This window comes from Callorhinchus milii, unplaced genomic scaffold, assembly GCF_018977255.1.
Source record: "Callorhinchus milii isolate IMCB2004 unplaced genomic scaffold, IMCB_Cmil_1.0 Scaffold20, whole genome shotgun sequence".
Classification (NCBI taxonomy): Eukaryota; Metazoa; Chordata; class Chondrichthyes; order Chimaeriformes; family Callorhinchidae; genus Callorhinchus; species Callorhinchus milii.
Genome location: NW_024704761.1, coordinates 11,821,385 through 11,841,773, shown reverse-complemented (window position 1 = coordinate 11,841,773; position 20,389 = coordinate 11,821,385). Strand labels below are relative to the sequence as shown.

At 55.0% G+C, this 20,389-nt stretch overlaps 2 protein-coding genes across 2 annotated transcripts in view; both read left to right on the top strand.

Annotated features, from left to right (window-relative positions):
• The window catches only part of LOC103188962 (TOM1-like protein 1), a 15,091-nt gene extending 3,481 nt beyond the window's left edge, over window positions 1-11,610 (top strand). The window contains exons 3-16 of the mRNA XM_042342445.1: window positions 235-313; window positions 518-667; window positions 1,902-2,039; window positions 2,474-2,551; window positions 2,821-2,937; window positions 4,832-4,965; window positions 6,723-6,780; window positions 6,934-7,024; window positions 7,437-7,509; window positions 8,084-8,144; window positions 8,307-8,403; window positions 9,004-9,088; window positions 9,474-9,545; window positions 11,534-11,610. Of these exons, the coding sequence (XP_042198379.1) occupies window positions 235-313; window positions 518-667; window positions 1,902-2,039; window positions 2,474-2,551; window positions 2,821-2,937; window positions 4,832-4,965; window positions 6,723-6,780; window positions 6,934-7,024; window positions 7,437-7,509; window positions 8,084-8,144; window positions 8,307-8,403; window positions 9,004-9,088; window positions 9,474-9,516 (1,204 nt within the window). The 3' untranslated portion in view covers window positions 9,517-9,545; window positions 11,534-11,610. The remainder of the gene's footprint in view (window positions 1-234; window positions 314-517; window positions 668-1,901; window positions 2,040-2,473; window positions 2,552-2,820; window positions 2,938-4,831; window positions 4,966-6,722; window positions 6,781-6,933; window positions 7,025-7,436; window positions 7,510-8,083; window positions 8,145-8,306; window positions 8,404-9,003; window positions 9,089-9,473; window positions 9,546-11,533) is intronic.
• A 7,390-nt stretch (window positions 11,611-19,000) lies between these two features.
• Window positions 19,001-20,389, top strand: part of stxbp4 (syntaxin binding protein 4) — a 31,390-nt gene continuing 30,001 nt past the window's right edge. The window contains exons 1-2 of the mRNA XM_042342573.1: window positions 19,001-19,016; window positions 19,761-19,822. The gene's annotated coding sequence lies outside the window, so the exon portion shown is untranslated. The remainder of the gene's footprint in view (window positions 19,017-19,760; window positions 19,823-20,389) is intronic.

Sequence of the window (20,389 nt, the reverse complement as noted above, 5' to 3'; positions counted from 1 at the left end):
TCCTTAGCCTCCTTCCGGTCCGGCCTCAAGACCCTCCTCTTCGACCATGCCATCGGCCACCCCCCTTCTCCTCCCCTCCCTTCTCCCTCTCCTGACCCCAGCTTGGGTCTGAAATGCTGTACTTCAGCGCCTTGGGACGTCCTCCTGACGTGAAAGGCACTATACACATGTAATCTTGTTGTTGTTATTGTATGTCTGTGTGTGTGCGTGTATCATGCCTGTCCCTGGTTTCAGCCCGAGGCAGGCAGTGGAAGCGTTGAAGGAGAGGATCAGAGGTAACAGAAACTACAGAGAGGTTCGGTTGGCTTTATCGGTGAGTGTGCGCTGAGGAGGGAGAGGGGGAGCGGGAGAGGTGGGGGAGGCAGACCGGTGGGGTGGGGGTGCGTGAGGGAGCGCGGGGAGAGGGAGCGGGTGGGGAAGCAGAGCAGAGGTAGGGGGGGAATGGGGATGGGAAGGCGGTTGAGTTCTGGGGGAGCCCCGTCCGTGCCCTGATCTCCCCCTCTCCCCCCCCCCCCAGCTACTGGCCCTGATGGTGAGGAGGTGCCGGCCGGAGCTGCGGCAGGCCGTGTTCCGCAGGGAGTTTGTGCGGGACGTCCTGGCCAAAGTGCTGAAACCCAAATACAACCCCCCCATCGACGTCCAGAGCCACATCCTCAGCCTCATCCAGGTGGGACACCCCCTCGCCCTCACCCCCTCCCTCTCCCCTCCTTCTCCCTCTCCCCCTCCCTCTCCCCCTCCTCCGTGTCCCTCCCTCTCTCCCTCCCTCTTCCCCTCCTCCTCCCTCTCCCCTTCTCTTCCCTCCCCCCCCTCCTCCCTCTCCCCCCCCTCCTCCCTCTCCCCTTCTCCTCCCTCTCCTCTTCTCCTCTCTCTCCCCCCTCCTCCCCCTTCATCTCCCCCTCCTCCCTCTCCCCCTTCCTCCCTCTCCCCTCCTTATCCTCCTCCCCCTCCCATGCTCCCCCTCCCTTTCCCTCCTCCTTCATCCCCTCCCTTTACCATGCTCTCCCCTTTTTTCTTCGGCCGTGCCTTTGGTCACACTCCCGCCCCACTCTTCCTGCCCGCTCTTAATTCCAACCCCCAGGTCAGGTGCAAACCCTTCACCGTCCAACTCCTTCGGACATCCTTCCGATGTGAAAGGTGTAAATGTAATTTGTTGTTGTTGTTCATAGTATCTTACAGCACAGAAGGAGGCCGTTTAGCCCATCGGGCCTGTGCCGGCTCTTGAAAGAGCTACCAACCAGTCCCACTTCCTCACTCTTACCCCAACCAGTCCCACTCCCTCACTCTTACCCCAACCAGTCCCACTCCCTCACTCTTACCCCAACCAGTCCCACTCCCTCACTCTTACCCCAACCAGTCCCACTTCCTCACTCTTACCCCAACCAGTCCCACTCCCTCACTCTTACCCCAACCAGTCCCACTCCCTCACTCTTACCCCAACCAGTCCCACTCCCTCACTCTTACCCCAACCAGTCCCACTCCCTCACTCTTACCCCAACCAGTCCCACTCCCTCACTCTTACCCCAACCAGTCCCACTCCCTCACTCTTACCCCAACCAGTCCCACTCCCTCACTCTTACCCCAACCAGTCCCACTCCCTCACTCTTACCCCAACCAGTCCCACTCCCTCACTCTTAACCCAACCAGTCCCACTCCCTCACTCTTAACCCAACCAGTCCCACTCCCTCACTCTTACCCCAACCAGTCCCACTCCCTCACTCTTACCCCAACTAGTCCCACTCCCCCAACTTTACCCCATAGCCCTGAAATTTTCCTTTTCAAATGCCTATTGAATTCCCTTTTGAAAGCTATTATCGTTGTTGTTTGGTTCACTCTCTCACCCACACACTCTCTCTCTCTCTCTCTGTCACCCTCACACTCACTCTCTCTCTCTCTCTCTGTAGCTCTGGGCCACGAGTTTCCAGGGTGGGGTGGATGTCAGTGAGGTGCAGCAGTTGTTTACGGAGATGAAAGGGAAAGGGATGATATTCCCAGCTCCAGGAAGCCTCCCGGCGGGAGACACGGGTGCAGTGAGTGACAGAGTGAGTGAGCGGCTCAGCCTATCATAGAGAAACCCAACTAAACTGCAAAATGTCACATGTCAGTGCGTGTGGGCGCATGGTGGTGCATGTCGGGGCATGTTAGTGCATGTGGCGCATGGTGGTGCATGTTGGAGCATGTTAGTGCGTGTGGCGCATGGTGGCGCATGTTGGAGCATGTTAGTGCGTGTGGGCGCATGTGTAGTGTGTTAGTGTTCCACTAATCCCGGAAGCTGAAATCTCTTTTTGGGTGACGTGCTTGAGAACAGCATGAATTGGATGTCCCCGTCCCGCCGACCCCCCATCCCCCCGGCTCCCCGACCCCCCGTCCCCCCGACCCCCGGCCCCCGGCCCCCCGGCCCCCCCGGCCCCCCGACCCCCCGGCCCCCGGCCCCAGGTGATCCAAAGCTGATTATTTTCTTGTTTTCCTTCTCCAGGCGACGGCTCCGCCCACCTCCCCGGGCCCCCAGCAACCCAGCCCCCTCCTCACCCCCGTCACCTTGAAGCCCGAGCAGGTGAGACACCAACAGCCAGAGCCAGCAGTGCCATTGAGGGTGTTTCCCTCAGCGACCCCACCTCCTTCACCCCCACTCCCTCTTCCCCTCCCCACCCCCTTTCCTCTCACATTCCCCGCCCTCACTCTCCTTCCCCACCCCCTCTCCCTCCACCATCCCCACTCCCCATCCCCTAACCCCTCTCCTCCCCCACTGATCCCAGTTACAAGACACCACATCCCGGCTGTTCCGCTCTCACCCTGTTCCCCCCCATACCGCCCGCCCCCCAGGTTGGAAAGCTGCACAGCGAGCTGGACATGGTGGAAATGAACATCAAAGTCATGTCCGAAATTTTACTGCAGAACGTTCCAGGCTCTGAGAATGCTGAGGATATGGAGCTTCTACAGGTCAGATTTCCTGGGATTTGTACAATAACACACATTCCACTTGTGCCTCACTCTGACACGGGGATGATTCCCAAAATCGTGGGGTTCCGCTCAGCTGCTTCTGCCCTTCTGATCACTAACCCCTCCCCATCTCCCCCTCACAACCTGGTCCCTACCCATCTCTCCCTCCACACCTTCAAACTTGTCTCCCCCTCCTCTCTCACCACCACCGTAACCCACATGAAACTGACCACCTTCTCCCATGACCCCATCCCTACCCCTCTCCTTAACTCCCAGCTCCACCTCCTTGTCCCCGTACCCACAAACATCATAAACCTCTCCCTGTCCACTGGGACTGTTCCCACCCCTTTAAAAACAACTGTTTTCACTCCTATCCTTAAAAGACCCTCCCTGGACCCATCCCTGTTCACAACAACAACAATAACAACAAAATTCATTTGTAAAGCACCTTTCACATCGAGAGGACATTCCAAGGACAGTCAGTGTTTCGGACTTCGGACAGTGCTGGGGGTTGGGGTCGGGGAGTGTAGAGGGCGGGGGGGGGAAGCAGGTCGAAGAGTAAGGTCTTGAGGTAGATCTTGAAGGAGGCAAGGGAGGGGGCGAGGCGGAGGGCCTGCGGGATGGGGTTCCAGAGGTGGGGGCAGAGTGGCTGAAGCTCCACCCGCCAATAGTGAGGCGAGCGATGCAGGGGATGTGAAGCAGGCCGGAGCCCGCTGATGGAGGGAGCGAGCAGGTTGGCAGGGGGTTAGGAGATCCCAGAGGTAGGGGGGAGCAAGGACATCGAGGGCTTTGAAGATGAGGATGAGGATCTTGAACTGTATTCCTCTTGATGGGAAGTCAGTGGAGTTTCACAAGGATGTGTGTGATAGGGTCACGGAGCCTAGTGCGGGAGAGGACATGGACTGCAGAGTTCTGGATGATCTGCAGCCTATGGAGGGAGGAGTTGGGGAGGCCGACAAGCAGGGAGTTTGCAAAGTCAAGCCTTGATGTTATGAATGCATGTATGAAGGTCTCGGGGCCTGAGACAGTGGCGGAGGCGGGCAATGTTGCGGAGGTGGGGGAAGGCAGAGCGGGTCATGGCACTACCACCCCATCTCTAACCTCCTTTTCCTCTCCAAGGTCCTGGAATGAGTTGTTGCTTCCCAGCTTCTCTCTTTCCTCTCCCCCCACTCCCTTCATGATCCCCTCCAATCCGGTTTCCGTGCCGCCCACAGCACAGAAACAGCCCCGGTCAAACTGACAAATGACATTCTGTCTATCTGCGACCAGAGCTCCCTCTGCCTCCTCGTCCTCTCTGCTGCCTTCAACACCATTGACCACTCTATCCTCCTCCACCGCCTCTCCTCTCACCTCAACCTTCATGGTTCTGTCCTTGAATGGTTCAGATCGTATCTCTCACATCGCCTCCAATTTGTCTCCACAAACGGTTTCTCCTCCAGCCCCCTGTCTGTCTGTCCCTGATGCTGTGTGTGTGTGTCTGTCCCTGATGCTATGTGTCTGTCCCTGACGAGGTATCTGTCTGTCTGCCTGTCTGCCTGACTGCCTGCCTGTCTGTCTGTCTGTCCCTGACGCTGTCTGTCTGTCTGTCTGTCTGTCTGTCTGTCTGTCTGTCTGTCCCTGACGCTGTCTGTCTGTCTGCCTGTCCCTGACGCTGTCTGTCTGTCTGCCTGTCCCTGACGCTGTCTGTCTGTCTGCCTGTCCCTGACGCTGTCTGTCTGTCTGCCTGTCCCTGACGCTGTCTGTCTGTCTGCCTGTCCCTGACGCTGTGTGTCTGTCTGCCTGTCCCTGACGCTGTCTGTCTGTCTGCCTGTCCCTGACGCTGTGTGTCTGTCTGCCTGTCCCTGACGCTGTCTGTCTGTCTGCCTGTCCCTGACGCTGTCTCTGGCTGTGACAGAAGCTGCTGTGTGTGTGTGATGAGATGGGGGAGCGGGTTACGGAGCTGCTGATACGGGTGGTGGATGGGGACATGATGGTGCGTCTGCTGCATGTCAACAAGGAGCTCAACAACGTCCTGCTCCGTTACCACAGGTCAGTGTGTGTGTGAGAGAGACTGCGTGTGTGTGAGAGAGACTCTCTCTCTGTGTGTGTGAGAGAGACTCTGTGTGTGTGTGAGAGAGACTCTGTGTGTGTGAGAGAGACTCTGTGTGTGTGTGAGAGAGACTCTGTGTGTGTGAGAGACTGCGTGTGTGTGTGAGAGACTGCGTGTGTGTGTGAGAGAGACTCTGTGTGTGTGTGAGAGAGACTCTGTGTGTGTGAGAGAGACTCTGTGTGTGTGTGAGAGAGAGAGACTGTGTGTGTGAGAGAGACTCTGTGTGTGTGTGAGAGAGACTCTGTGTGTGTGAGAGAGACTCTGTGTGTGTGAGAGAGACTCTGTTTGTGTGTGAGAGAGACTCTGTGTGTGTGAGAGACTCTGTGTGTGTGTGAGAGAGACTGTGTGTGTGTGTGAGAGACTCTGTGTGTGTGTGAGAGAGACTCTGTGTGTGTGTGAGAGAGACTGCGTGTGTGTGTGAGAGAGACTCTGTGTGTGTGTGAGAGAGACTGTGTGTGTGTGAGAGAGACTCTGTGTGTGTGAGAGAGACTGCGTGTGTGTGTGAGAGAGACTCTGTGTATGTGAGAGAGACTGTGTGTGTGTGAGAGAGACTCTGTGTGTGTGTGAGAGAGACTGTGTGTGTGTGAGAGAGACTCTGTGTGTGTGAGAGAGACTGCGTGTGTGTGTGAGAGAGATTCTGTGTATGTGAGAGAGACTGTGTGTGTGTGAGAGAGACTCTGTGTGTGTGAGAGAGACTGCGTGTGTGTGTGAGAGAGACTCTGTGTGTGTGAGAGAGACTGTGTGTGTGTGTGAGAGAGACTCTGTGTGTGTGTGAGAGAGACTCTGTGTGTGTGAGAGAGACTCTGTGTGTGTGTGTGAGAGAGAGAGACTGTGTGTGTGAGAGAGACTCTGTGTGTGTGTGAGAGAGACTCTGTGTGTGTGAGAGAGACTCCGTGTGTGTGTGAGAGAGACTCTGTGTGTGTGAGAGAGACTCCGTGTGTGTGTGAGAGAGACTCCGTGTGTGTGTGAGAGAGACTCTGTGTGTGTGAGAGAGACTGTGTTGTGTGTGTGAGAGAGACTCCGTGTGTGTGTGAGAGAGACTCTGTGTGTGTGTGAGAGAGACTCTGTGTGTGTGAGAGAGACTCCGTGTGTGTGAGAGAGACTCTGTGTGTGTGTGAGAGAGACTCTGTGTGTGTGAGAGAGACTGTATGGATGGATGTGTGGGTGCATCTGGCATTGCTGTAGTGTCCTGTCAGTCTCTAAAAACAAACTCACAGGTACAAAACATTATCAAATAGTTGGCCTTTATCTCATCGCACCTCAGGAAGGATATATTGGCTCTGGAGGGGGTGCAGCGCAGATTCACCAGAATGATAGCAGGGCTTAAAGGGTTAAATTACAAGGACATAATTGAGAATTTTAAACTAATAAAGGGATCGATAGGGCAGCTACAGAGAAACTGTTTCCTCTGGTGGGGAACCAGCTTTATATTAGAGTCAGGCCAATTAGGAGTGAAATCAGGAGATAGTTTTTCACCCAAAAAGCTGTGGAAATCTGGATCTCTCTCCCCCAAAGGCTGTGGATGTTGGCTTCTTCAAGACCGAGGTGGATAGATATTTGTTGGATCAGGCTATGAAGGGATATTATGCATGATCTTACACAATGGCAGAACAGGCCTGAGGGGCTGAATGGCCTCCTCCTGTTTCGATGTCTTACTCACGGTCGGGGAGTTTGATGTTTCATTTCTTTTTCGCAGATTTAAGCGAAGTCAAGTCAGTCTGGCTCGCAACTCCGAGCGAGAGGCACCTCCGCAGGTACGTTAGTGGAGGTGAGGAGGTGGGGTGGGGGGAAGGTGCAATAGAGGAGATGGGGGGGATGGCGGAGGAGGAGGAGGGGTGGGGGAAAGGAGCTATAGGAGGGATGTGGGCGCCATGTCTCCAGCTCTATAACCTTTTCTCTGTTGCCAGACCCCCAGCTCCGAGCCCTCGGCCCCATGCTCCGTGAACAATCTCATTGACTTCAGATTCTCTTCAGCCCCAGGACTGCTCCCCATTGCCGGTAAGTCACAGCTCAGACCGGGGGCTCGCGGTGATAATATGTAAATTGTGATGGAGTGGGGTGGTGCGATGGGACGGTGGGGGGGTGAGGGGATGGGGGCTGCGACAGGGCAGCAGGTGTGATAAGGGCGGGGTCATGTTTTGGGCTGTGATGGGATGGAGTTGTGTGATGGGGGCCTGGCGGTGCGATGAGGGTGGGGATGTGTGGGGTTGGGGCGATGTGATGGGGTGATGCAGTGTGATGGAGGGTGGGGTGGATGTGTGTGTGATGGGGTGGGGCGGTGTGATGGGGCGAGGCTGTATGATGGGGTGGGGCCATGTTGTGGGGGGTGGGGCCATGTCGTGGGGGTGGGGCCATGTTGTGGGGGCGGGGCCATGTCGTGGGGCGAGGCGTAACTGTTGCTGTGTCTCAGGTCTGGGAATCGCCAACGCTGCACAGAGTGACCAGCCGGTGCCCTCGCTGCCCACACACAGCCCCGGCTCAGAGTGAGTGCGACAGGCGATTACGCACAGCAATGCCCCACAAACAGTCGTGGATCGAGTGACCAAATTTTTTGTTTGAAGGGACTGTTTACCCACTGGAGAAGCGATCCGCCAATCGACTAACACCGGGTTCCTACTTACTGCTGTAAACAGAGCTGTGTGGAGTAAGGAAATCTGCCTAAGGTTTCGCCCCGACTGGGAATCGAACCTGGGTCCTCTCGCTCGCAAGGCGAGTGCTCTAACCACGATGCTACAGGACTCCACAAGTTTGTGGTGAGATTTTTGTGGATAGAATCGTAAACCAGGGATCAGGATAACAGTGTGATTGGAGCATTAAAGTCTATCGTGTGGTGTTAGGGTCACAGGATTGTCCCACCACTTACCGTTAGGTAAACAGAGGCGCGGTTGTGGAGTAAGGAAACTTGCCCAAGGTTTCGCTCTGCCCGACCGGGAATCAAGCCCAGGTCCTCTCGCTTGCCAGTCGAGTGCTCTAACCACTGAGCTACAAGCGATGCCCTCCCCCACTCGCTGCTCTGTGCTGTTGTTCTGAAGTTCTCTCTCTGCCTGTGATCCCCAGGTGCCCCTCAGCCACACAGCAGCAGATGGCAGGTGCCCACTGGGAGTCGCTCTATAGCAATGTAAGTCCAGGGAAAGGGGGTCTGGGTGGTAGTGGGGGGAGGATGGGGGGGGGTGACAAGACAACCCCATTGGGGTCTCGGCGAAGCAGCGGGTGGGGTGGCGCCCAGCATGTGGGGGGTGTGGGGACATTGTCAGTAACATCTGGTATGTGTCTCTCCGAGGTTTCCCAGCCTGAGTGGCCCACGCTGACACCGGCCAACACACTCACCCCAATCTGTGCCCCCTCCCACACCGAACTCCTCCCAGCCTCACACAGGGGTACGTAACTCTACATGATCACCTTCTCACACACACTCACTAACACACACTTACTAACACACTCACTAACACACTCACTAACACACACTCACTAACACACACTCACTAACAGCCACAAACACACTCACTAACACACACAAACACACACACATCACTAACACACTCACTAATACACACTCACTAACACACACTCAATAACTAACACACAATCACACACTCACTAACACACACTCACTAACACATACACTCACATCACAGCGTTCCTCCCGCTGCTCGCCTCACGTGCACACACACACACACAGGCATGGACTTGTTAGGCTACGTGTGTGCGTGTGTGGGTGTATTTCTAACTCGCTCTCGGTCTGTGTGAGACTGTGTGTGTATTTTTCTCTCGAGCGCCTTGGGACGTCCTCCTGACGTGAAAGGCGCCATACAAAGGGAATTTGTTGTTGCTGTTGTTTGTGGCTGTGTTTTCTGTGTGTCACTGTGTGTGTGTGTGTGTGTGTTACACCATGGCTAGGAGCAGCCCGCTGATCCCCAGCCCCAGGCTCGGGGCAGGAGTAAAGTTGTGTGTCAGGTGAAATGTTATTGGTGTTTCAGGAAGTCCCCGGCCTGGCCCTTGGAAACCTACAGCTGCTGAGCTAATAGCTATGGAGTTTGACCCTCTTGTCGCCACTACCACTGAGTGAGTCTGCGCTCACACACACACACACACACACTCGGAATCCACACGGCTACTGTCTCAATGTTGCCTTTTCCTTGATGGCAAATTTCACCATTTCTCACCTCAAGGAGTTGCCTCTTGCCTGGTTGGGGGATGGGGGGTGGGAGAACCACCAGGAACCTTAGCTCGATTTGCGATCTGTTATTATATATAACAGTTTTGCTCACCAAACACACAGTCAAGTCACTTTACAGTATATCCTGTGAAGCGCTTTGAGACGTTTCACCGACGTGATAAGGCGCTGTATCAAATGCAAGGATTATTATTATTATCATATAGCCCCCCCACATTCCCCAAACCCCTGGATTCCATTCCCGTCTGTAACCTGGGATTGTTTCTGGTTCAGATCTATTCCTGACGTGATAAACAAGAGCAACTCGGAATGCTGACCTGCTCGGAGCAGTCTCCCTGTGACCAGGTACATGTTTTACACAGACAATACGCACTCACGCGCACATCTTAGCGGGGCTGATCACAGTCTCACACCGTGTGTCTGAAATACAGTCTCACACCAACAACAACTAATGACAGTTACCGGCAACTTTCACATCAGGAGGACATCCCAAGGGACTGGACAGTCAGCGATTTGGACCCAAGCTGGGGGACTGAGTTACATGTAGGAATATAATCTGTGGTTTTGTGTGTGGGGCAGCAAGTGGGCTATATAATAGCTGGAGGTTGTGATCAGGAGCGGTGAAGACCAGGGAGGGTGGGTATAGGAGGGTGGCCAGAAGGCGAGGCCAAAGAGGAAGATCTTGAAATGTGCCTTGAAGTAGACGAGGGTGGGGGGGGGGGGGGGGGGGGGGCAAGGCAAAGGGATTGTGAGATGGAGTTCCAAAGGGTGGGGGCAGAGAGGCTGAAAGCCCGACTGACGATGGTGGAGTGGGCCTGGCGGGGAACATGGAGCAGGTCTGAGCCTGCTGAGTGGAGGGAGCGGACAGGTTGATATGGGGTTAGTAGGTCACAGAAATAGAGACGAACAAATTCGAGGAGGACTTTGAAGGTAAAGAAGCCGGGCAAGGATGGGGGTGATTGGGATCACAGAGCCTGGTGCAGGAAAGGACATGAGCTGCAGAGTTCTAGATGATCGGCAGCTTGTGGAGAGAAGAGTTGATGAGACGGACAAGGAGCGAGTTGGTGTAGTCGAGCCTAGATGTAATAAATGTGTGGATAAGGATTTTGGTGGCCTGGTGGGGAGAAGCAGTGGCGGAGCCGGGCGATGTTGTGGAGGTGGGGGGAGGCAGGGCGGGTCATGGCATGGATCACATCCTAACCAGATGTGGATTCCTGGGGTCTTGCCCGTGATTCACTCCTTGATTGACTGATGGTCGATGTCCCTCTGCTCCGGCCAGAGGTTGTTGCTGTTGTTGTTGTGGGACACCGCTGTGCGCAATTGGCTGCTGCGTTTCACCATAACTGCAGTCACTACACTGTACAGTATATCCTGTGAGAAGCTTTGAAACAATGTGATAAGTCGCTATATCAAATGCAAGAATTATTATTATTACAGGTCCCTCTATGACAGATATGGCCCCTGAACCTGAACACGTCAGCCTGTCACTCCACATTTGCTGGGACTAATCTCTGCCTTGTTTGTCCTATTGACATTGATGGCCTCGCCTGTCACATTTGATATATACATGGCGGGGGTCAGCACTCCCGACAGTTAACAAAGTACCTTTCGCGTCAGCAGGATATTGCAAAGGGCTTCACGAGATATACCACCAAGTCACTATTTTGTGGCCCTTGTCGGGGATGGAGAAAATAATTTAACAACAACAACAAAATTACATTTGTATTGCGCCTTTCATATCGGGAGTCATCCCAAGGCGCTGGACAGTGTACAGCATTTCAGACCCGAGCTGGGGGTCAGGGAGGGAGAAGGGAGGGGAGGGGAAGGGGGTGGCCGATGGCATGGTTGAGGTGGGACCTGAAGGAGGCTGAGGAGGGGGTGAGGCGGAGTGATTGGGGAATGGAATTCCAGAGGTTGGGGGCAGAGTGGCTGAAGGCTCTCCCGCCAATGGTGGGGCGGGTGGGTCGGGAGACATGGAGCAGGCCAGAGCCGGCTGAGCGGAGGGAACGGGTGGGTAGGTAGGGGGTTAGGAGGTTGGATGAGGGCATGGAGGGCTTTGTATGTGAGGACCAGGATCTTGAACTCGATCCTCTGAAGGATAGGGAGCCAGTTCTGGGTTATCTGCAGTCTGTGGAGGGAGGAGTTGGGAAGGCCGACAAGCAGGGCGTTTGCATAGTCGAAAGCTAATATTTAAGAAAGCTAATAGACCTTGCCAGCTAATATCTAACAGTCACTTGACTGGGTGTATGGCCTTCTGCACAAACCCAGTCAAGTGACTATTAGACATTAGCTGACATCTTCCGAGCTCGCATTTGTTTTAATTTGTTTTTCAGGAATGTGATGGATTCCCCCCATGGCCAACTCAGCACCAACCCACCGTGACATTTAATATTCAGCCTCTCAGTGTCCCGCTGCCGATCGGGGTGGGAGCTGGGGGGGGAGGGGCGCGGGTGGGGGTCACTGGGGGTGGGACACGGTGGGTGGTGGGAAAATGCATCAACTTCTGGTCTGGAGTCCGTTGTTCAGCTCTGTATCAAAATGATTCTTTCTCAAAGCTTCAAAGATGTGATAAGGCTCTATCAAATGCAAGGAATATTATTATTATTATTTTATTATATCAGATGCAAGGATTATTATTACAGGGTAGTCATTAATAAAGTGAGGAAATTATATGATCTATAAAACCATCCATTTCTTGTTTCGTTCATCAACCACAACAACAAACTGCACTAACACATGCAGGGTTCTCGGGTAGGAAAGAATGTCTGCAAACTGGGATTAAATTCACTCCCTTTTTTTTTGTCCATCGGAATCCAAACTGGAATTCAATCCCTTCAGCCCCTCCCTCTCCTGAGGTAACACAACAGTTTGCCTTTAATGTGAGTTAATGTCTCGAATTGCTTTGCACTGACAGAATACAGTGACTCATCCATAACATCGAGGCTCGACTATGCAAACTCCCCGCTTGTCGGTCTCCCCAAATCCTCCCTCCATAGGCTGCAGATCATCCAGAACTCTGCAGATCATGTCCTCTCCCACACTGGGCTCCGTGACCCTATCACCCCCATCCTCGCCCGACTCCACTGGCTTCCCATCACACAGAGGATACAGTTCAAGATCCTGGTCCTCACCTTCAAAGTCCTCCATGGTCTTGCTCCCCCCTACCTCTGCGATCTCCTAACCCCCTGCCAAGCTGCCTGCGCCCTCTGCTCAGTGGGCTCCGGCCTGCTTCAGGTCCCCCACATCGCCCGCCCCACCATTGTCGGGCAGCCCTTCTGCCACTCTCCCATTCTCTGGAACTCCATCTCACAACAACAACAAAATTACATTTATAGAGCGCCTTTCACGTTGGGAGGACGTCCCAAAGCACTGAATAGTCAGGTGTCGGGGCCCGAGCATGGTGGTGGTGTAGGGATGAGGGAAGGCAGAGAGGTGGGAGGGAGACCAAAGGCACGGTCGAAAAGAAGGGTCTTGAGACCGGTCTTGAAGGAGGCGAGGGAGGAAACAAAGCAAAGGGACCGTGGGATGGGATGGAGTGTGGGGGCAGAGAAGCTGAAAGCCCGGCCACCGATGGTAAAGAGGATCGGGCGGGAGACATGGAGCAGCCGGAGCCCGCTGAATGGAGGGAGCGGGCAGGTTGGTAGGGAGTCAGCAGGTCAGAGAGGTAGGAGGGGGCAAGGCCATGGATGGCCTTAAGGTGAGGATGAGGATCTTGAACTCGATCCTCTGGGGGATGGGGAGCCAGTGGAGTCAGGCGAGGGTGGGAGTGATGGAGTCGGGCGAGGGTGGGAGTGATGGGGTCGGGCGAGGGTGGGAGTGATGGGGTCGGGCGAGGGTGGGAGTGATGGGGTCGTGCGAGGGTGGGAGTGATGGGGTCGGGCGAGGGTGGGAGTGATGGGGTCGGGCGAGGGTGGGAGTGATGGGGTCGGGCGAGGGTGGGAGTGATGGAGTCGGGCGAGGGTGGGAGTGATGGGGTCGGGCGAGGGTGGGAGTGATGGAGTTGGGCGAGGGTGGGAGCGATGGGGTCACGGAGTCTGGTGCGTGAGAGTACATGAGCTGCAGAGTTTTGGATGATCTGCAGTTTGTGAAGGGAAGAGTTGGGAAGGTCGATGAGGAGGGAGTTCCCGTAATCGAGCCTTGAGATGACGAATGTGGGTGAGGGTTTGGGGGCTGAGGGGTGAGGCAGTGGCGGAGTCTGGCAATGTTGCGGAGGTGGTGGTAGGCATTGCCGGTCATGGCGCGGATGTGGGGGAGAAAGGACAGTTCAGGGTCAAACAAGACCCCCAGGTTCCTGACTGGCTCAGTGAGGGTGAGTGGCAGCCGTGGAGGCTGATGCTGTCAGCGCCTGAGGTGCGGAGGCACTGGCGCGAGCCAATCAGGAGGGCCTCGGACTTGCTGACGTTGAGTTGGAGAAAGTTGTTCCTCGTCCAGGACTTGATGTTGGACGGGCAGTCGGTCAGGACGCCAGTAGTCCTGGAGTTCAGGGTGGAGGCAGAGAGATAGAGTTGGGTGTTATCCGCATACATGTGGAAATTTACCCCGTGTCTGTGGAGGATGTCACCAAGGGGGAGCGTGTAGAGGGTGAAGAGGAGGGGACCGAGGACAGAGCTCTGAGGAACACCACATGAGACAGTGCGGAGGCCGGAGGAGAAGCTGTTTGCCGTGACGAAGTGGAGGCGGTGTGAAAGATAGGACCTGAACCAGACAGGGACAGAACCTTGAAGGTTGAGGTGGGAGGAGAGGCAGTGGAGGAGGATTGAGTGGTCCATGGTGTCAAAGGTGGCAGAGAGGTCAAGGAGGACGAGGAGGAAGAGGGAGCCCTGGTCACACATGGTCAGAATGTCGTTTGTGACCTTGACCAGAACAGTTTCCATGCTGTGGGCAGCGCGGGAACCCAATTGGAGGGGTTCATGGAGGGAGTGAGAGGAGAGGAAAGAGTGAACCTGGGAGACAACAGATCTCTCAAGGACCTTGGATAGGAAGAGGAGATTTGAGATTGACCGGTAGCTACATAGCTGTGATGGGTCAAGTGAAGGTTTCTTCAAGGTGGGGATGATAATGGCTTCTTTTGAGGGGGTCGGAACAGTGCCAGATGGTTGATGATGTTGGCGAGTAGTGGGGCAAGGAGGTAGAGCTGAGATTTAAGGAGAGGGGTGGGATGGGGTCCAGGGAGCAGGTGGTGGGCTTCATTTATAGAGGGCCTTTCACATCGGGAGGACGTCCCAAAGGCGCTGTACAGTTGGGTCAGGACCCGAGCAGGGGGGAATGGTCAGGGTGAGGGGAGGGAAGGGAGGGAGCGACGAGGGGATAGAGAGTCGAGATGGGAGGTGAAGGCACGGTCGAAGAGAAAGGTCTTGAGACCGGCCTTGAAGGAGGAAAGGGAGGAGGCGGCGAAGGCACTGGGGGATGGAGTTCCAGAGCCTCGGGGCTGAGAGGCTGAAGGCCCGGCCACCGATGGTAGGGCGGTTGGGGCGGGGGATGTGGAGCAGACCTGAGCCAGAGGAATGGAGGGTACGGGCAGGTAGGTAGGGGGATAGTAGGTCGGAGAGGTAGGAGGGTGCAAGGCCGTGAATGGCCTTGTAGGTGAGGATGAGGATCTTGAATTCGATCCTCTGGGGGACGGGGAGCCAGTGGAGGCGAGCGAGTGTGGGAGTGATGTGGTCGCGGAGCCTGGTGCGGGACAGTACACAAGAACAGGAGCCTGGGGTTTTCCTTCGCCTCCAAGATTAACCTGGAATAGAAGGACGATTTGGCTGAGGCGAGAGCGGAACAGAACACACCTGGCCCTTAAGCGAGCGGAGGTGGCTGGTGAACAAGGGTGAGGATCAGGAATTGGAGACAGTTCAGGAGGCGAGGGGGGCAAAAGCATCGAGTGTGTTAGAGAGGGTGCTGTGGAGAAGAGTAAGTGCAGCGAGTGGGTTGGTGCGAGTGGTAGGCCAGAGGGGAAGGAGTTCAGAGGACTCCAGAGCAGTGGAGAGGGATTGCGGGGAGATCTTCTTCCATGGCTGGTAGAAGATGGTAGTAGGTTTGAAGGCAGTGGGGAGAGGAATATAGGAGTTGAGGGAGATAGTGGTCAGAGATGGCCTTGTCAGTGATGGTGACATCCGAGATGCTGAGGCCCCGAGTGATCACCTGGTCGAGCGGGCGACCGTGAATGTGGGTACCAGAGTGAATGTGGAGGGAGAGGTTGAGAGAGAGAGGAGAGAGGAGGTTTGAGGAGATGGAGCAGGAGGGGGTGAAGTGGAGGTTGAAGTCACCTAGGATGATGAGGCAGTCAGAATAGAAACAGAGGGAAGCTGGGAGGGTGGAGATGTCAGAGATGGCAGAAGATTTTGGGGGTCAGTAAAGTAAGAGAATTTTTAGAGAAAGGTGGGAGGGATGGCAGAAGGTAAGGTGTTCGAAAGAGGGGAACGAGCCGGTGGAGTAGAGGGATAGGGCAATTGACACCCTGGATATGAGGGCCACACCACCGCCACGATGCCTGGGGCATGGGGCATGGTGGTAGGTGTAGCTGGGTGGTGTGGCCTCAGTGAGGGCGAAGGTGTCACCTGGGGTGATCCAGGTTTCTGTGAGTGCCATGATGTCATTGAGGACGAGTTCATTGATGGCCAGGGTCTTGTTGGAGATGGAGCGGGCATTTTCAAGGCCAATACGGAGTGGACAGTTGGCAGGAGGATGTGTGGGATGGGAGGGGGTAGTGGATTGGTTGGCAGGTAGGGTGGAGATGCGGATGAGGGAGGAGAGGTTATCCCCCGGGGTCTGGGTCCGGGGTGGCTTGCGGCAGTAGTGGGGAATGGGGCAGTCGGTGTGGCTGCTACTGGACAGCCAACGCCGAGGGCCGCGATGAGCCCGCAAAGAATTCCCAGGCTGGAGCAGAGGGAGGGTGTGGGGGGGTCAAGCAGAGATAGGAGGCGGGGAGGGCGGAGAGAGAGCAGGACAGAGCGGGAGAGGGGGGCATTTTGAGGGAGGGCCAGCTCGCGTGGGGGCGGCAGCCAAGAGGCGCGCGCTGGGACGAGAGGCGGTGGGTTTGGTAGGACATTGTCAGCCTGCAGGAGGCTGTGGGGGCTAGAGATGGCGCAGAGGGGAGAGGGCGCTGATTGTGGTTAGCAGTGAGTAGCCTGCAGGGGAAAGACAGGGGAGACAGACAGACAGAGGGTGGAGGGGAGGGAAACACTGGTAGAAGCTGTTCTGTACCTGCTACCAGGGATTCAAACCTGGCGGGCGGAAGTGACGTCACGCAGAATGGCAGGAAAATCTGGAAGTCCCTCTCTGCCTCGCTCTCTCCCTTGTCTCCTTCAAGACCCATCTCAAGACCCTCCTCTTTGAGTGTGCTTTCGATCTCCCTCGTTTCCCCTCTGCCCTCCACCATCCCCGATCCCGACCCCCAGCTCGGGTCCGAAACACTGACTGCCCAGCACCTTGGGATGTCCTCCTGATGTGAAAGCCACTATACAAATGTAATTTTGTTGTTGTTGTTTTGTATTTTCACCAACAAAATATACAATCAATTCACTTTTCAGTGTATCCTGTGAAGCTCTTTGAGATGTCTCAATGCTGTGATAAGGCACTATATCAAATGCAACAATTATTATTATTACTTTTATTGCGCCCATAATGCCAGAACATCTCCGCACAACCACCACGACACAGACGACCACAGACGACCACCGGGCATAACTGATTACTAACACTGTCACAGGATCTTTAACATCCACCTCAATTTAATTTCTCAGCCTGAACTGTGAGCTGAAAGTCTCCTAATGGGACTTGAATCTGTAACCTTCTGAGCCAGAGGCTGAGAGTGCTACCAACCAAGCCACAGACTGACACTCCAAGGAAGGGTGATAAGGGAGAAGTTAGATTGTAAATCCACATTGGCTGAGTGGGACTCAGCGCAATACTCCCAGTGATAAGAAACGGGATAAATGTATCTTATTTTAAAGAGCTCAGCACGTGTGGAGAGTATCATGTACTTTAATGAAAGGTCAAGTAAATAAACTCACACTTTGTATTGTATCGTTATAGTGAATTCTGCGTTAACAAAAGCACAGGTTGGGTGAAGGCCAACAGCTGGAAATGTGGCCACACAGATCAGCCACTGATCTCAGCCCAGCTCCGTACTGAGTGGCTGCTTCCCACCCCAGCAATGTTTCAGGTTTCTTTGGTTATAATGCGATACAAAAGTACATTTATAAAGTGCCTTTCATGTCGGGAGGGCATCCCAAGGCGCTGAACAGTCAGGGATTGAACCCGAACGTGGTGGTGGGAGTGGGATTGGGTTCAGGGAGGGTGGTAGGCAGAGAGGGTAGGAGGGTGGCTGAAGGAACAGTCGAAGAGGAGGGTCTTGAGGTGTGCCTTGAAGGAGGCAAGGAAAGGGAGCGAGGCAAAGGAATGTGGGATGGAGTTCCTGAGGATTGGGGCTGAACGTCCGACCACTGACGGTAGGGCGGGCAGGGCGGGCTGGGTGTGGGACATGGTGCGGGCCGGAGCCTGCTGAGCGCAGGGACCGGACAGGATCTGGACTGGCTTGGAGAGGTGGAGTGTGTATACTGGTGCTTCCAGTGCCTGAGATGAGGAAGCACTGGCGTGACTCAATCAGGAGAGCCTCGGTTTTGCTGACGCTGAACTGTAGAAACTTGGCTCTTATCCAGGACTTAATGTCAGACAGACAGTCTGTCAGGACAGCAGTGGTCCTGGGGTTGAGGGTGGAGGTAGAGAAATAGAATTGGGTGTCATTTGCGTATATATGGAGGAGGTAGAGGACAGAGTGGTCCACAATGACAAAGGCAGCAGAGAAGATGAGGAGACAGAGGAAACCCTGTTCACAGATGGACAGAATGTCATTTATTACCTTGACCAGGGATGCTTCCGTCCTCCAGCTCATTCCCCTCGAAGAAGGAGAATGAGCCGGAGAAGGGGATAGAGCAAGTGAGCATTCAGAGATGAGGGTCACACCCCCGCCACAGCGGTTAGGATGTGGGGTATGGTGGAAGGAATAGCCGGGTTGTGTGGCCTCAATCAGGGGGAATGTGTTGCCTGGGATGATCCAGGTTTCAGTGAGAGCCAGGATATCAACGATGATGTCGTTGATGGCGAAAGCATCAAAAGTTAGAAAGGGAGCAGCCATTTTGTAGGCCAATCCGGAGGAGACAGTTGGCAGAGGAACGTATGAGACGGGAAGGGGTGATGGAATGATTGGCAGGGAAGGTGGGAATGTGGATGAGGGAGGAGATGTTAGCCCCAGGGGTCTGGCGGGGCTTGCGGTGATAGTGGGGAATAAAGCAGTCAACGTGGCTGCTGTTGGACAGCCAACCCTGAGTGACACGCTGAGCCTGACAGAGGATTCCCAGGCTGGAGCAGAGGGAGGCCGTGGCTCAGTCAAGTGGGGATAGGAGGCGAGGCGGACGGAGAGAGGGGAGGACAGAGCGAGAGAGTTCCAGGGAGGGTATGGTTGTCTGCAGAAAGGGGTAACTGAGCCCATCTACAGATCATAGACCTGGGGGCGAGGCAGTAAGTCATTTTTGCCCTTTTAGAAGGAAATTTGAGTAAATTGTAATCAATGTGGTAGTAACAGAGACTGAGAGGAGACCCCACACTGACACCATGTGGGGGATTCCCTGAGAACAGATACACTCCTCCTCGCGTCACATCCGGTGGGGAAGCCCCGCTGTGAGGGTCTGCGCATGCTCTGTGGGGAATGAGCAGAACTACAATTCCCAGCATGCGCCGAGTTTCACGCCGACTGGAACTACACCTCCCAGGAGGCATTGCGCACTGCGCAAGCGCAGGAAGGCAGAGCGGCTGCGTTGCGGGGAGGTGAGTGAGTGAGTGAGTGAGCAGCTACGGCTGTGTGTGAGGGCGGCCTTAGCAACCGGGAGGGCAGGAGGGAGGGGGTGTCCTTAGCAACCGGAGCGGGCAGGGTAGGAGCCTGGCACAAGGTGAGGGCAAAGGGAAGGGAAAGAGGCCAATCGGCCAACCTGGGTGACAGGAGCTGTGAGGTGAGAGGTCAGGAGTCACTGTGGTGATACAACGGTGGGGGAAGCCCCTCCGTCAATGCTGTTTGTTGTTGTTGTGGTTGTGGTTGTTGCCTCCACTCTCCATCCACACACCCCGCCCTGACCCGCCCTGACCTGACCCGCCCTGACCTGACCCGACCTGACCTCAGCAGGGAGCCTCCCAGCCTCGTGACTGACTTGTTTCAGAGCTCACGACAAAAGGGGTCAACACACTTGACATCCGTTTGAAATTTATAGTCGTTGAAAGAAATGTAATGATACTCGAGCTCCAGCGCCAGGCAGTCTGCCATCCGTGGCACGCTGACTAAATACTTATTCGCGGCAATGGGAAGTAAACGGACACCCAAATGATATGTTCAACATGGTCAGAGAAATCCAGGGCAAGGGCAGACCACTCATGGACAACAGAACCTTCAGACGTAAAAAGAAGTTTAAAAAAAATCACATTTTATGCCACTTTGTCGCTGGGACCTTCTCTTCCCAAGTACCATCACTCCCACAGCAAACCTCTCTTTAACACACAGATACTTGTTTTCTGTTGCAGGTCCTTGTGGATGGATTGAAGCGCCCTCAGCCCCGCCCACTCGTGTCTGAGTCACGTCTGAGGTAAGTTCTTGTTCACGAGAACAACAACAACTTGCATCTATATAACACCCTTCTCGCAGGTTAGTCTTGGAGCGGCTAAGCTCGTCTCAGCCATGGAGTCAAAGCGCTCACTATCGGAGCACAGACACCTCCTCACCCACGTCCACACCACGTTCAAACAACAGAGGGGAAGGAGGGAGTAGCAATCAGAGCAGGAACTCTTAGCTGATTGCTCCCCCACCCGCCAAAATGAGCTTTGAGGCTAATTGTAGGCCTACCCCTCCGGCTCAGGTCAGTATCAGAGCGGACGGGGGAGGGGCGGGGACTGTCTGCTCAGTGCGGCTCAGTGGTATTGTGTTAGTTCTGTGCAGTGGCTTCTCCAGCCCGACTGAGATGAGGATCACTGTTGATGCTGGGGCCCTGCCCCTAGGAGAGGGCATCTCCGAGGTGGAGGAACAACAACAAATAACACTTATATAGAGTCTTTCACATCGGGAAGACGTCCCAAGGCGTTATAATAATAATAATCCTTGCATTTGATATAGCGCTCTTCACGTCGGGAGGACGTCCCAAAGCGCTTCACAGAAC